Here is a 15,298-nt window from a genome sequence, read left to right on the forward strand (position 1 = left end):
TCTCCTTCACTCCTAGACTTACTGTCTCTGGCCTCTGGGGTTGACAAACTTCTGCTAACTTGAAATGACCCTTTTATGAACTTTTACTCTCTTTTTTATGTATCATGACATTTTTCTCCTCTCCTGCAGTGCCGACGGGATGTACGAGGTGTCTTTCTATTCCAACGCGGTGGTCTCCTACGACGGCAGCATCTTCTGGCTCCCGCCCGCCATCTACAAGAGTGCCTGCAAAATCGAGGTGAAGCACTTCCCCTTCGACCAGCAGAACTGCACCATGAAGTTCCGCTCGTGGACGTACGACCGCACGGAGATCGACCTGGTGCTGAAGAGCGAGGTGGCCAGCCTGGACGATTTCACGCCCAGCGGCGAGTGGGACATCATCGCCCTGCCGGGACGCCGCAATGAGAACCCCAACGATTCCACCTACGTGGACATCACGTACGACTTCATCATCCGGCGCAAGCCGCTCTTCTACACCATCAACCTGATCATCCCGTGCATCCTCATCACCTCCTTGGCCATCCTGGTCTTCTACTTGCCCTCGGATTGCGGCGAGAAGATGACCCTTTGTATCTCGGTGCTGCTGGCCCTCACCGTCTTCCTTCTCCTCATCTCCAAGATTGTGCCCCCGACCTCGCTGGACGTGCCCCTGGTGGGCAAGTACCTGATGTTCACCATGGTCCTGGTGACCTTCTCCATCGTCACCAGCGTTTGCGTCCTGAACGTGCACCACCGTTCGCCCACCACTCACACCATGCCGCCGTGGGTCAAAGTGGTGTTCCTGGAAAAGCTGCCCACCCTCCTCTTCATGAAGCAGCCGCGGCAGAACTGCGCCCGCCACCGGTTGCGGCAGAAGCGCCAGAACCAGGAACGCAGCACCGGGGGCTTCTTCAGGCGGGAAGGGGCTCATTCGTGCATGCGTTACATCAACCCCGCCACTGCCGCCAAGTTGGGGACAGGAAGCAACGGCAACGGCGGTGGCAGCGGTAGCGGAAGGCCCTTCACAGAAACGTCCGACGGGGTCAACGGTTACCGAGACAGGCCGGGGCAAGTGGCGCCACCCGGCCCTTGCTGTTGTGGTCTGGAGGAAGCCGTGGATGGAGTCCGTTTCATTGCGGACCACATGAAAAGCGAGGACGACGACCAGAGTGTGAGTACAATCACTGGTGGGGAGCGAGGGGTGGTCTTTGTGGCCTGCCGTTGAGAGCAGGGCAGCGTAGTGGTTAAGAGCAGGTGCACCCTAATCTGGAGGAACCGGGTTTGATTCCCCGCTCTGCTACTTGAGCTGTGGAGGCTTATCCGGGGAACTAGATTAGCTTGTGCACTTCGACACATGCCAGCTGGGTGACCTTGGGCTAGTCACAGTTCTCTCAGAACTCTCTCAGCCCCATCCACTTCACAGGGGGTTTGTTGTGGGGGGGAAGGGAAATGAGATTGTCAGCCCCTTTGAGTCTCCTTACAGGAGAGAAAGTGGGGATATAAATCCAAACTCTTTTCCCCTCCTCCTCCTCCTCCTCCTCCTCCTCCTCCTCTTCTTCCTCTTCTTCCTCTTCTTCTTCTTCTTCAGCTTAAATTTCAAAACCAATAACATTTCTCGTTAATTAATTCATGTTTAAGACATAATATTTCTTTTCATCTAATAACAAAAGATAATCAATAACAATTTGTCCATATTTTTGAGTTCTTGTATCTTTACAACCCATTCTTCTTTTTGGGGTGATTCTTTAGTTCTCCAATGTCTGGCCCATACCATTCTAGCTGCTGTGGTTAAATAATACATAATCATCTTGTATTTCTGTAATATCTTATCCTCTACATCCCATATACCATTGTCTGTTTAAACGTCATATGCCGCCCAGAGCCCAACTGTGGCTGGGAATGGGTAGGATATAAATTCAGTTTTAAATTAAAACTTTCCCCGCAATAAAGATAAACTAGTCATTTAGACGAACAAGATTCAAGTCTAGCAGCACGTTGAAGACCACCTGGATTTCCAGCCTGTAAGCTTTCTAGGGCCAAAACTCCTTTTGACAAAATTTTGCAGTCAAAGTTCCCTGAATATTGTGTCAGCCTCTGGATTCGAATCTTGCTCTTCTACGAGAGAACAGCAGGACTAGGGTGTTGTGGTTTTTCCGGATTGTATGGCCGTGTTCTAGCAGCATTCTCTCCTGACGTTTTGCCTGCATCTGTGGCTGGCATCTTCACAGATCATGCCAGCCACAGACACAGGCAAAACGTCAGGAGAAAATGCTACTGGAATACGGCCATACAATCCGGAAAAACCACAACATAGTAATTCCGGCCATGAAAGCCTTCAACAAGGCAATGAACAACAGGGCTGCCCAACAGAAACTATTTATTTAAGGAATTTTTATGCTGCCTCTTCCAGGGAGCCTGCAGGAAGCCACTTACAAAAGGGCACCATAAAACAGAATATTAAAAAGTTATCAATTAAATGGCTGCACGAAACAAACAAAAAAGGACCACAGATGAGGCACCACTGCTGAAAAGGCCCTGCCGGCGGCTGCCACCCGGAGGCCCCCGCCCTGCTCATTTGAAAAGCCTACGGGCATCAGTCCCTGACAGAGGCTAATTGGAAGGGGATAAAAGCCAGCACAGTAACTCACACAGAGTTGCAGCGAGGGGGCTCTTCAGAGGGCAGGCAGTTTAGTATTGGTGGCCTGATCCTGGAAGAAGACCAGATCATCTTGCAGGGCATCGTGCAGGGATGCAGTGGGCAGCCTCCTCTTGGCAAGTCTGCCACTCTTAGTCACTACACAATGCTGGCTGGAAAACCACCAAGGAATACCAGGGTTGCTACGCAGAGGCAGGCAAACCACCTCTGACGGTCTCTTGGTAGAAAAGCCTTCAGGGTCACCATAAGTCAGCTGCAACTCAACAGCATTCCCCCCTCCATAGGAGGAGGAAGAGGAGGAGGAGGGAGAAGAAGAAGAGTTGGATTTATATCCTCCCTTTCTCAAAGGGGCTGACAATCTCCTTTCCCTTCCACCCACCCCCCACAACAACCCCCCTGTGAGATGGGTGGGGCTGAGAGAGCTCCAAAGAACTGTGACTAGCCCAAGGTCACCCAGCTGGCATGTGTTAGAGTGCACAGCCTAATCTGGTTCACCAGATAAGCCTCCACAGCTCAAGCGGCCGAGTGGGGAATCAAACCCGGTTCTCCAGATTAGAGTGCACCTGCTCTTAACCGCTACACCAGGCTGGCTCTCAGGAGATCTCTGTAGCCAAAAGAACCTCAGAAAACTAACGGCGTCTGTAGGCGTGTCTCAATTCCTCCATCTTAACACTCCAATAGAAAAATGGGTCCCAGTCGGTCGGTAGAGCAAACAGCCGATTCTGTTTAACCTGGCAGGCCGACTAGAAAAGGGACGTGCCAAGAAGCCTCGATCTGGCGCAGGGAGCCTGCAAAAAAAATTTCATCCCCGGACCCCCTTGCAGGGAGACCCACGGCCCCTCCCGCGGCCCACCGAATCGCGCCAGAGCAGTGAGTCAGAGGACGCTGTCCTTCGCTGACCTGCCTCCCTGCCCGCCGGCCCCCAAACGGTGCTGCAGCCGTGTTTGCCAACTTAGCTGCAGAGCTCCGGAATCGATATTTCCCTTCTGCTTGGCTGGATCTCCGTGTTGAAGGCCCATGAAATATTCATGCACGGGGCGGTGTGCGTGTGCGAGCGGAGCGGTGAAGCAGGCAGAGAGAAGTAGGCTTCTCTGCTCTGTAGGTCGCCTTCATAGCAACCGCTGTCCTGACCCTTGGCACAAAGTCCGTGTTCGCCTGCGGGATGTCCAATCATCCCCCCTTCCTCCTGAGATTTGACACCCAGGCATCGGCCAGTTTTCCACCCCCCCAACCAAAGTACCTCACCCTATAACTCCCCGTGTCCTGGCAGATTCCATGCACGCCCTCCTCGGTGGTGCGATTACTTTATAGATGCTGAGAAAGGGGTATCAAGTTTTAAATGGTTGGCACAGGAACCAGGAATGGAGAATCTGGAAACGACGGGGTGACAGGCAATATTGTAAGGAGGCAATTGTGAGCAAAGAAGAAGAAGGGTTTGGATTTATACCCCACCTTTCTCTCCTGTAAGGACACACAAAGGGGGCTGACAAGCTCCTTTCCCTCCCTCTCCCCACAACAGACACCTCGTGAGGCAGGTGGGGCTGAGAGAGTTCAGAGAGAACTGTGACTAGCCCAAGGTCACCCTGCAGGAATGTAGGAGTGCAGAAACACATCTGGCTCATCAGATAAGCCTCTGCCACTCTGGTGGAGGAGTGGGGAATCAAACCCGGTTCTCCAGATTAGAATCCACCTGCTCTTAACCACTTCACCACGCTGGCTCGAGACAAAGCGTGCAGCTCTCCAGTCCTCTGTGTTACCCCCACAACACCCCTTGGAGGTAGGTTAGACCGATTGGCCGAAGGTTTTTGCAATGGTTTCACAGCCAAGTGAGAATCTGAAGTGTGATCTCTCTGGAGTAGTCCAGCCCTATAAGGACATCACCACACTAGTCCTAAAACTTCAGACTCCACTTTATCGTTCCTGTACCCCAGGGAACTTTGGGTCTGTGGCAGGGAAAACAGGTGAGTGGACATCAAAGGTCTAGAACCGACATTTCTGATCAGCTTGACTGAAATTCTGGGCCTGCTGTGGGCTGGGAAATTCCCAAAAGAAGACGGGTCGGCCGAACAAAACATCCAGGCCTGATTCTGTTGACTTTGTCTGCCCCCCCCCCCCCAATCTTTTTGGAAGCTATTACAAGAGTCTGAAAGATTAACGCATAGGTGATTGCGGCTTAGATCAGATAGAAGACGTCAAGCATTATATCTTGTACGGTCCCATGTATTTTCCATATCCGGAATTTACATCTTAAAAATACTTTAGAAAAATTATCAGGTACTGAGGAGAATAAGGTGTGTTTTATAGTGACTGGTGTCTTTGAGGTTTATGTTTCTCTCATCTAAACTTAGGCAGATTCTGCATGGGCCAAAAACAGCAGTGTAAAACCGGTGTGAAACCGGTATAAAGTGGTTTAAAACAGTGTGAAAGGGTTTACACTGTTTTCACACCGTTTTCACACCACTGTTGTTGGCCCGTGCGGAATCCGCCTTAGATTGCAAAAAGGTTGTAACGTAAAGGCTAAATTGTAATCTGCAACAATGGTACACATTTCTTAGCTTTCAAGGTTCTGTCCTCTCGTTTGTTTACAAGATTTAACTTTAAAATGTTTGCGTTTTACTGTTTCCGGGCTGGATGGCCGTGTTCCAGTAGCCCTTTCCCCTGACGTTTCACCTGCATCTGTGGCTGGCATCTTCAGAGGATCCTCTGCCAGTTACAGATGCAGGTGAAACATCAGGAGAAAATGCTACTAGAACACGGCCACACAGCCCGGAAACCACACAAACACCCAGTGATTCCGGCCGTGAAAGCCTTTGCCAATACGTTTGCATTTTTAATTTGTTGATTTATTATTGCCTGAATTTGAATGGCCTCTGGCTATCACATAAAGATCGATTGACTCTGCCCTCTTGTTCCCCTGTTCCAGGTGAGCGAAGACTGGAAGTACGTAGCCATGGTGATCGACCGCCTCTTCCTTTGGATCTTCGTCTTCGTCTGCGTCTTCGGCACGATCGGCATGTTCCTGCAGCCGCTCTTCCAAAACTATGCCTCCAATTCGCTCATGCCGATCAGCCACGGTGTCCCGGGCTCCAAATAGCGGGAGGGGGTGTGTGCCCTGCTGCCGGACCCTCCCAGGGACTGTTGACCTCCTTCTGAATCTCGCTTTAGTACCAGGAACGAAGCCTGTTTGGGTTAAAGGGGGGATTCCTGCCACGAGGGACACTGACTGGCCATTGGAGCACATCAGTTCCTCGCCAACGGCCGTGGGGACACGTCCTCGTTTTGCCACCGCTGTTAGTATGCATCCGCCAAAGGCCGGACGGTCGCTTCCACGGGGGTCTCACGGCCGCGTGGGGCATTTTGAAAGAGGGCCGTAGCGTTCCCCCTCTTTCCCACTGCGCCCTGGCTTGTGCCAATTACGGGGTACCAGCTCCCAAACTCAGGGATTAGAAAAAATACCCTACATATTCAAGGAACAGCAACCGGGTTGCGAAGGACAGGTGTCTGCCCGGAGGATACAGTGCCACCGGTTCATGATATGACCAGTAAAACCGCAAGGCAAGGGTGTGAGGAAAGAGACCCGCTGTCTGCTCCAGACCGCCCCCTGACTCCCCAGTTTCTTCCATCTCCCTGTCCAGATTGCTGCCAAGTATGGTCTCGGAGGAATAGAGACGAGCGCTCCAGTCTCCCAGGAATGGGACGTTTCTCCACCTGACAACCACCAGCGGCCTCAGCAGAGAGACCAAAGCATTATCACCACATAGCCATTGACTGTACCCTCCCCGTCCCTCGCAGCCGACGCTGTCACAGCTAAACCAATAAAATAGGTCACATAGAAGGAACCTGCTTGTCCTTTTGGTTCGGAATTTGGGGGATGGAAAGGACTCTGCCATGTTTTGGGGAGTCTTAAGGCCCCTTCCACACGTGCAGAATAATGCGTTTTCAATCCAGTTTCACAACGGTTTGCAGGTGGATTTTGCTATTCCGCACAGCTCCAAAGAGCATTGAAAGCGGATTGAAAGCGCATTGTTCTGCCCGTGCGGAAGGGGCCTTCGTAGACCACGCTGAACACGAGTCAGCAGTGTGATGCGGCAGCCAAGAGAGTCAATGCGATCCTGGGCTGTATCAATAGGAGAATAGTGTCTAGCTCGAGGGATGTAATTCTGCATTGGTTAGACCTCACCTGGAATATTGTGTCCAGTTCTGGGCACTGCAGCTCAAGAAGGATATTGACAAGCTGGAACGGGTCCAGAGGAGGGCAACCAAAATGGTCAAAGGTCTGGAATCCATGCCCTATGAGGAGAGACTTAGGGAGCTAAGGAGGTTTAGTTTGGTGAAGAGAAGGTTAAGAGTGACATGATAGCCATGTTTAGATATCCGAAGGGATGTCATGTTGGTGAGGGAGCAAGCTTGTTTTCTGCTGCTCCAGAGACTAGGACCAGGAGTGATGGGTTCGAGGTGCAGGAAAAGAGATTCCACCTAAACATTAAGAAGAACTTCCTGACTGTCAGGGCTGTTCAACAGTGGAATGCACTCCCTCGGAGGGGTGGGGTAGACTCTCCTTTTGGAGATTTTTGAAGAGAGGCTGGATGGCCATCTGTCCGGGGTGCTTTGATTATGTGTTCCTTCATTGCAGGGGTCGCCACATCTCAAAAAGGATATCGAAGAGATAGAAAAAGGGCAGAGAAGGGCAACGAGGATGATTGAGGGACTGGAGCACCTTCCTTATGAGGAGAGGCTGCAGCGTTTGGGACTCTTTAGTTTGGAGAGGAGACGTCTGAGGCGGGATATGATTGAAGTTTATGAAATTATGCATGGGGTAGAAAATGTTGACAGAGAGAAATTTTTCTCTCTTTCTCACAATACTAGAACCAGGGGGCATTCATTGAAGATGCTGGGGGGAAGAATTAGGACTAATAAAAGGAAACACTTCTTCACGCAACGTGTGATTGGTGTTTGGAATCTGCTGCCACAGGAGGTGGTGATGGCCACTCACCTGGATAGCTTGAAAAGGGGCTTGGACAGATTGATGGAGGAGAAGTCGATCTCTGGCTACCCATCTTGATTCTCCTTGATCTGAGATTGCAAATGCCTTAGCAGACCAGGTGCTCAGGAGCAGCAGCAGCAGAAGGCCATTGCTTTCACCTCCTGCATGTGAGCTCCCAAAGGCACCTGGTGGGCCACTGCGAGTAGCAGAATGCTGGACTAGATGGACTCTGGTCTGATCCAGCAGGCTGGTTCTTATGTTCTTATGGGTTTCGACTTGATGGCCCTTAGGGGTCTCTTCCAACTCTATGATTCTATGAAACCCTGCCAATGGACACCGGTGTCATGGTTGAGGACTTCATATTAGGGGAATGAGCCAAACTCGTGACCACACACAGACGCATAGATACAGCTGTTGTTCTGAAGGTCTTGGCTTCTTTGCCAACATCTGGGAGGGACACATAAAAGTCCGCGTGGCATACTGGTTAAGAGCAGTGGACTCTAATCTGGAGAACTGGGTTTGATTCCCCACTCCTCCGCATGAGCAGCGGACTCTGATCTGGTGAACTGGGTTTGTTCCCCGCTCCTCCACACAAAGTCTGCTGGGTGACCGTGGGCTAGTCACAGTTCTCTCAGGACTCTCTCAGCCCCACCTTCCTCACAAGGTGTTCGTTGCGGGGAGAGGAAGGGAAAGGAGCTTTTAAGCCCCTTTGAGTTTCCTTACAGGACAGAAAATTGGGGTATAAATCTAAATTCAGAGGTGGGATCCAGCAGGTTCTCACCAGTTCCTGAGAGTGGGTTACTAATTATTTGTGTGTGCCAAGATGGGGTTACTAATTGGGTCCGCTTTTCCGTTAGAAATTCCATTAGGTCCAAAAATCATAAAGTCCTGTTGTTTCCTATGTGGCTGATGAGCGAAGGTAGAAAACGGGATAATTCTCCCTGTTGGGCTGTTTCAAAAACATGTTTCAGAAATATGGTCAAGTTCCTTGTTTAAGGAAAGTCTCCTTCTTTTGATTTCTAGAAACAAAATTATTTGAAAGTGTTAAGTATTTGACAGGCAGTCAATTAGAGGAGAAGTAGTTGTTTCTGTTGGCAGTAGACGACAGGACTTGCTATAATGAGTTTAAATTATAGACAGAAAGATACCAGCTGGAAATTAGGAACTTTTTTTTTTACAGTAAGAGTTTTTTACAGTAACAGAGAAATTATTAATGCCCCGCCCCCGTAATGCCCGACCACGCCCCTGTCGTGCCCCATTGGCACTACGCCACTGTTTGAATCCCACCACCACGGGAACCTGGAACTAAAATGTTTGGATCCCACCACTGTCTAAATTCCTCTTTTTTTTCTTCTGCATGCCAAGCAGAGACCCCCTGATCCAAGGTCCCTACTTGGGCTGGTAGCGGATTTCTGCAGTCTCAGGATGAGATATTTGGCATGATGGGGTTGTTGTTAACTGGAGTTGTTAACTGGAGAAGCCGGGGTTTGAACCGGGGACCTACCGCTCGCCAAGTGGAGACGTTCCCCTTCCCCTACTGCAGAATTTACACCATCAACCCAACTTAACCTTCCAGCACTTTGTTCTTCCACAAGCAGCTCCCCCCCAACTCTCAAATGATTCAGACCCCCCACAACCCTGCTTCGAACTTCAATAGTGGCGTCGTGGTAAAGAGCAGGTGGATTCTAATCTGGAGAACCGGGTTTTGATTCCCTTTGCCACTTGAGCTGTGGAGGGCTGATCTGGTGAACCAGGTGTGTTTCCAAGCACTCCTACGTTCCTGCTGGGTGACCTTGGGCTAGTCACAGTTCTCTCAGGACTCTTCGACCCCACCTACCTCACAGGGTGTTTGTTGTAGCGTTTGTAAGGGAGAGAAAGGGGGGGATAGAAATCCAACTCTTCTTCTTCTTCTTCTTGATGACCCAATCAAGTGGGCTGCCAGTGAGGAGCCAGAGTGGTGTAGTGGTTAAGAGCAGGTGGGATTCTAATCCTGGAGAGGACCGGGTTTGGTTCCCACACAGCTCCCTCCACCTGAGTGGCAGAGCCTGATCTGGTGAACCAGATGTGTTTCCGCACTCCTACATTCCTGCTGCTTTTAAGGTGACCTTGGGCTAGTCACAGTTCTCTCAGGACTCTCTCTAATCTCCCCACCTACCTCACAGGGTGCAGGTGCTTGTTGTAGTTTCGTAAGGAGAGAAGGGGGGGATATAAATCCAACTCTTCTTATTCTTGATGACCCAATCAAGGACTGCCAAGAGAGCCAGTGTGGCTTAGTGGTTAAGAGCAGGTGGATTCTAATCTGGATAGAACTGGGTTTGATTCTTACTACTCCTCTCCACCTGAGTGGCAGAGAGGCTGATCTAGTGAACCACTGTGATGTGTTTCCTGCTCTATTATTCCTGCAGGGTAAATCTTGGCCTTAGCTAGTCCCAGTTCTCTCAGGACTCTCTCGGCCCCACCTGCTTCACAAGGTGTCTGTTGTGGGGAGAGGAAGGGAAAGGAGCTTGTAGGCCACCTTGAGTCTCCTTACAGGAGGAGAGAAAGGTGGGGTATAAATCTAAACAACAACTCTTCTTCTCCTCCTCCTCCTCGCCCTCCACCTCCTCCTCTTTTCCTCCAAACTGCTGCATCACTTGGCTACATCCTTCCAAACAGAAGCCATCAATCAACCCCAAACCCCGAGAGCCTTCCGGCCAAAGCTTCCTGGAAGAGAGCCCGCGTTCCCGAGAAGTGGCAGTTTTCTGGCCTCCTGCAAGAAGTAGGCAGGCAGGTGTTTGGCAGGGATCACGGCTTCAGTGCAGCCCGCCAAGCGCGCCTCCAACACACCCCCCAGGAACTCACACCCAGCGCCCGGCCAGCTTTGCTATCATCGGGAGTACGGCTGGGGCCAATCCCTATATGGCCTGTCTCAAGCTTCTACCTATTGGCACATGGCATCGGCTTCCGGGCCTGGCCTGCCACCGGGCTTCTAGCAACTGTGCCAAACTCAGCTTGGGCACAGCTGAGTATCATCCCAGCAAGCCCCAGGGGCGTTGGGGTCCAATTGAATGAAGCTTGAACAGGCCCGGAGGCGGTTTTAGTTAAGCGTAACTAACAACAAAGGCCAGCTTCGGTGTCGGATTTGCCCTACTCGGCTGAGCCTCAACATTTAGGGCCATAGGTGTGTAATATTACGCGACACCGTCATAAGCCTTTCTTAACTATGCTGCCCTAACGCGCGGTAGCCTCAGTGGTGAGATCCAAAAATTTTGGTAACAGGTTCCCATGGTGGTGGAATTCAAACAGTGGTGTAGCGCCAATGGGGCTGAAGCGAGGGCACGACGGGCGTGGTCAGGGCATTCTGGGGGCGGGGCATTAATAATTTCTCTGTTACTGTAAAAAAAAGTTCCTAATTTCCAGCTGGTATCTTTCTGTCCATAACGTAAACTCATTATAGCAAGTCCTAAACTCATTTCTAGCAAAGTCCTATCGTCTACTGCCAACAGAAACAACTACTTCTCCTCTAATTGACTGCCTGTCACTATCACTTTAATACTTTCAAATACTTAATTGTGTTTCTAGAAATCAAAAGAAGGAGACTTTCCTTAAACAAGGAACTTGACCATATTTCTAAAACATGTTTTGAAAACAGCCCAACAGGGAGAATTATCCCGTTTGCTACCTTCGCTCACCAGCCACATAGGAAACAACAGGACTTGATGATTTTTGGACCTAATGGAATTTCTAACGGAAAAGCAGACCCAATTAGTAACCCCCTCTCGGCACACACAGATAATTAGTGACCCACTCTCGGGAACTGGTGAGAACCTGCTGGATCCCACCTCTGGGTAGCCTCCAAACAACCCTTTAGTTGTGGCAAAAGTTTTTCAGGGTGTTCATTTTAACATTTATGCCTTTCCCCCGCCAATCGTTACAATATTTAACCAAACCTCTTATGCCTTTTAGAGGAGAAATTGCAAATTGCAGGATTTTAAACACCCGTCGTCATCTTCGGCTTTACTTAGTTTCCACCTTCCTCTAGTTTTGAGGGGGGGGGGATTGGGGCGGGGGCCCCAGGGCCTGCTTTCATCAAAAAAATCCAGCACTGGCTGAGCTATAAAATTATGACCCCCCTTCTCTCTCCTCATATAGTGCAGCTGTTCGACTCCAAGTGCCTATCATATAAAGGAGGTAGAGGGCAGTCTCTTGAAGGAGGAGGTTTGGATTTACACCCCACCTTTCTGTCCTGTAAGGAGACTCAAGGTGGCTGACAAGCTCCTTTCCCTTCCTCTCCCAACAACAGACACCTTGTGAGGCAGGTGGGGCTGAGAGAGTCCTGAGAGAACTGTGATTAGCCCACGGTCACCCAGCGGGAATGCAGGAGTGCAGAAACACATCTGGTTCACCTGATAAGCCTCTCCCACTCAAACCCAGTTCTCCAGATTAGAATCCACCCGCTCTTAACCACTATACCACGCTGCCTCTGGAGAAAGGGACTAGTTTAGTCTTAGAACAGAAAGGGGATTATCATAGGCATGCATCTCTTGGCAGCTGAAATTGAGAGCCAGTGCGGTATAGAAGAAGAGGAATTTGGATTTACACACCAGCTTTCTCTCCTGTGAGGAGACTCAAGGAGGCTGACAAACTCTTTCCCTTCCTCTTCCCACAACAGACGTCTTGTGGGATGGGTGGGACTGAGAGGGTTCTGAAAGAACTGTGACTAGCCCAAGGTCACCCAGCAGGCTTCATGCGTAAGAGTGGGGAAACAAACAACCCCAGCAGGCTTCATGTGCAGGAGCAAAGAAACAAATCTAGTTCACCAGATAAAGAGTCCGCTGCTCAGGGGGAAGAGGGGGGAATCAAACCTCAGGGTGGCTTTCGATCTGAATCAAGAAGATGCTTCATAAATTATGGTCTGTAAATTATGCTCAATAACGTCTGAATTCCACTGCCATCAGCCAATGTGAGCGGAAAGCCTCTGGCTTTGGGCTGTTGTTGGACCTTCAGAAAAAGTGTTTGTGTGAAATGGGCTAGTAGACTCGATGGGCTAGTGGACTTGATGACCTTGGGCTAGTCCCAGTTATCCCTCAGAGTTCTCTCAGCCCCACCTGCCTCACAAGGTGTCTGTTGTGGGGAGAGGAAGAGAAAGGAGCTTGTCAGCCACCTTGAGTCTCCTTATAGGACAGTGATGGCGAACCTATGGCACGGGTGCCAGAGATGGCACTCGGAGCCCTCTCTGTGGGCACGCGCGCACAGAGTTCATCATGTGGGGGGCAGAAAATCACCCACACACACATCTAGGCTGGCCTGGTCCACTGAGCACGACGTGCGTGCACCATGGTGAGCAGGGAGGACTCGGCTGGGGGGCCTGGTGCCTGTGCTCCGGGTGGCTGCTGCCCGGGGGGGGGGGGGGTGCAGAGGAGGCAGAGATGCTAGAGAGGCACAGAATGGTGCGCGCGGGACTTGCTGGAGGCTAGAGTAGGCTGGCCCCTGCTCGAGTGGGTGGGGCTGAGGAGGAGGGAGCCAACCGTTTTTTTCTAAACTAAAACCTCAGCATTCAGGTTAAATTGCCGGGTTGGCACTTCGCGATAAATAAGTGGGGTTTGGGTTGCAATTTGGGCACTCGGTCTCGAAAAGGTTCGCCATCACTGTTGTAGGAGAAAGATGGGGGTATAAATCAAAACTCTTCTTCTCTTCTGATACGGGAAGACTCTTCTTACATTCTTACGAAGATCTCAGTCTCTATGCCCTGTTACGGGCCCTCTGTGTGGGACGGGATGCTGGATCCAGCAATGCTTTCCTTGCGTTCTTACGAACATCTCGGCTTCGATGCCCTGTTATTTACTGGTCCTCTATGTGAGACTGGATGCTGGAATGGATGGACCGCTGGTCTGATCCTACGCTTGTGCAGCCTCAGCCCCAATGCCCTTTTATTGACCCTCTGTACGAAACCGGATGCTGTACCTGATGGACCACTATCGATGCCTTTCTTCTGTTCGTCTTGGCTTCTATGCCCAGTTATTGGCCCTCTTTGCGACGGCAGACTGGATGCACTGTTGGTCTGAACCAGGAACGGTCTTCTGTAAGCCTTGGATTCTACGCCCTGTAAATGGCCCTGCATTGAGATGGGATGATGTACTATATAGACCACTGGTCTGATCCAGAAATGCTTTTCATGTTCTTGTGAAGGCCTCGGCCTCTATGTCCTGTTACCGACCCCCCAGAAGAACTGGTTGACCACTGTGTGGGACAGGAGGCTGGACTAGAGGGACCACTGGTTTGGTTGAGCAGGGCTCTTCTGATGTTCTAATGAAGGTCTCCATGTCCTGTTATTGACCCTCCAGAACAGTGGTCTGCCACCTGCGGCTCTCCAGATGTTCATGGACTACAGATCCCAACAGCCCCTGCCAGCATGGCAAATTGGCCATGCTGGCAGGGGCTGATGGGAATTGTAGTCCATGAACATCTGGAGAGCCACAGGTTGCAGACCCCTGCTCCAGAAGAACTGGTTGACCACTGTGTGGGACAGGAGGCTGGACTAGAGGGACCACTGGTTTGGTTGAGCAGGGCCCTTCCGATGTTCTAATGAAGGCTTTAGCCTCTATGTTACTGGCCCTGGTTTGCCACTGTGTGAGACAGGATGTTGGACAAGGTGGCCTCTGATCCGGAAGGGCTCTTCCAATGTTCTCAAAACCAGTCAGAGCAAGGGAGGCGGGAGGCGGCATTCACTGGCAAGCTGACATCCAAGTGACTTGGGCGACCTTGTCCAGGACATCATTCCAATTAACAAAGTGAAGGTTGGATCGCTAGCAAGGTCCAACCTCTTGTATCGGAACCGGCCGCCGTGGGCCAGGGGAAAGTGCCCGTGATTGGCGGCGTCCTGTCCAAACTGCTTTTATGCGGGATTTTCCCCCCCAGGGGAATGAACACACCACAGACGCCTCGAAAGAATCACGCCGAGGCAAACCCGTACAGAAAATTGTTTTTTTTGTTTTAATTTCAGGCGGAATGTGATGACATCAAATCGTCAAATGATGGGGGATTCTAGAAGGACACTTAAAAGCAGACATACAAAAACAAAAAGCCCAAAAAGCGACCTGCAATACGAGATGGTGGTGGCAGCGGCGGGCGCTGATAAGCCCATGAACAAATTCTACTATTATCTGTTTCTGATCTGTAAGTCTTCTTCTGGGACCAGGGAGGGCGATGAACGGGAACGGGGACGGGGGGGGGGGGGAGGCCATGGGGGGGTGGGGTGGGGGGCAGGGCGTTACGGAAAGGAGAGAGGAGGAGGAAACAGAAGGAGAAAGAGGCTGCCTTTTTGGTAGGAAACCATTTTGCATAAGAGAAACTCGCCGGCTGAGCCACAGCGGCAAAAGCCCGGACCCACTATGGCCGTGGTGGCGAACCTTTGGCACTCCAGATGTTATGGACTACAATTCCCATCAGCCCCTGCCCCAGCCCCTGCCCATCAGCCCCAGCCCCAATTGGCCATGCTGGCAGGGGCTGGTGGGAATTGTAGTCCATAACATCTGGAGTGCCAAAGGTTCGCCACCACTGCACTATGGGAAGGAAAGCAGGCGCACACGAAGAAGCCCCCCCGATCGGGGGTCGGGACTCCTTCGCTTGCTAAGCCCTGGAGGGCAGAACTCTCGAAACCGCTTGGAGCAGGAACGGTTCTGGGAGCAGCTGAGCCAGAG

The 15,298-nt window shown here is 51.1% G+C and overlaps 2 protein-coding genes across 2 annotated transcripts in view; one reads left to right on the forward strand and one right to left on the reverse strand.

Moving 5' to 3' along the window:
• The first annotated feature begins 97 nt into the window (after positions 1-97).
• On the forward strand, positions 98-6,474 carry LOC125436502 (neuronal acetylcholine receptor subunit beta-2-like). Its single transcript, XM_048503559.1, has 2 exons — positions 98-1,150; positions 5,559-6,474. Exons 1-2 carry the CDS (start codon positions 98-100, stop codon positions 5,727-5,729), a joined length of 1,224 nt encoding a protein of 407 aa, XP_048359516.1. The 3' UTR covers positions 5,730-6,474.
• LOC125436508 overlaps positions 5,927-15,298 on the reverse strand; it is a 12,191-nt gene continuing 2,819 nt past the window's right edge. Inside the window, exons 3-4 of the mRNA XM_048503572.1 lie at positions 6,152-6,442; positions 5,927-6,038 (exon numbers count right to left, since the gene is read on the reverse strand). Coding sequence (XP_048359529.1) covers positions 5,927-6,038; positions 6,152-6,442 — 403 coding nt within the window. The remainder of the gene's footprint in view (positions 6,039-6,151; positions 6,443-15,298) is intronic.

This window comes from Sphaerodactylus townsendi, linkage group LG01, assembly GCF_021028975.2.
Source record: "Sphaerodactylus townsendi isolate TG3544 linkage group LG01, MPM_Stown_v2.3, whole genome shotgun sequence".
Classification (NCBI taxonomy): Eukaryota; Metazoa; Chordata; class Lepidosauria; order Squamata; family Sphaerodactylidae; genus Sphaerodactylus; species Sphaerodactylus townsendi.

Excerpts from the sequence above, each read along its gene's own strand:
- LOC125436502 (XM_048503559.1), top strand. The coding sequence starts at position 98 with ATGTATCATGACATTTTTCTCCTCTCCTGCAGTGCCGACGGGATGTAC. Across the intron at positions 1,151-5,558 it reads GCGAGGACGACGACCAGAGT|GTGAGCGAAGACTGGAAGTA; the intron begins GTGAGTACAATC and ends CCCCTGTTCCAG.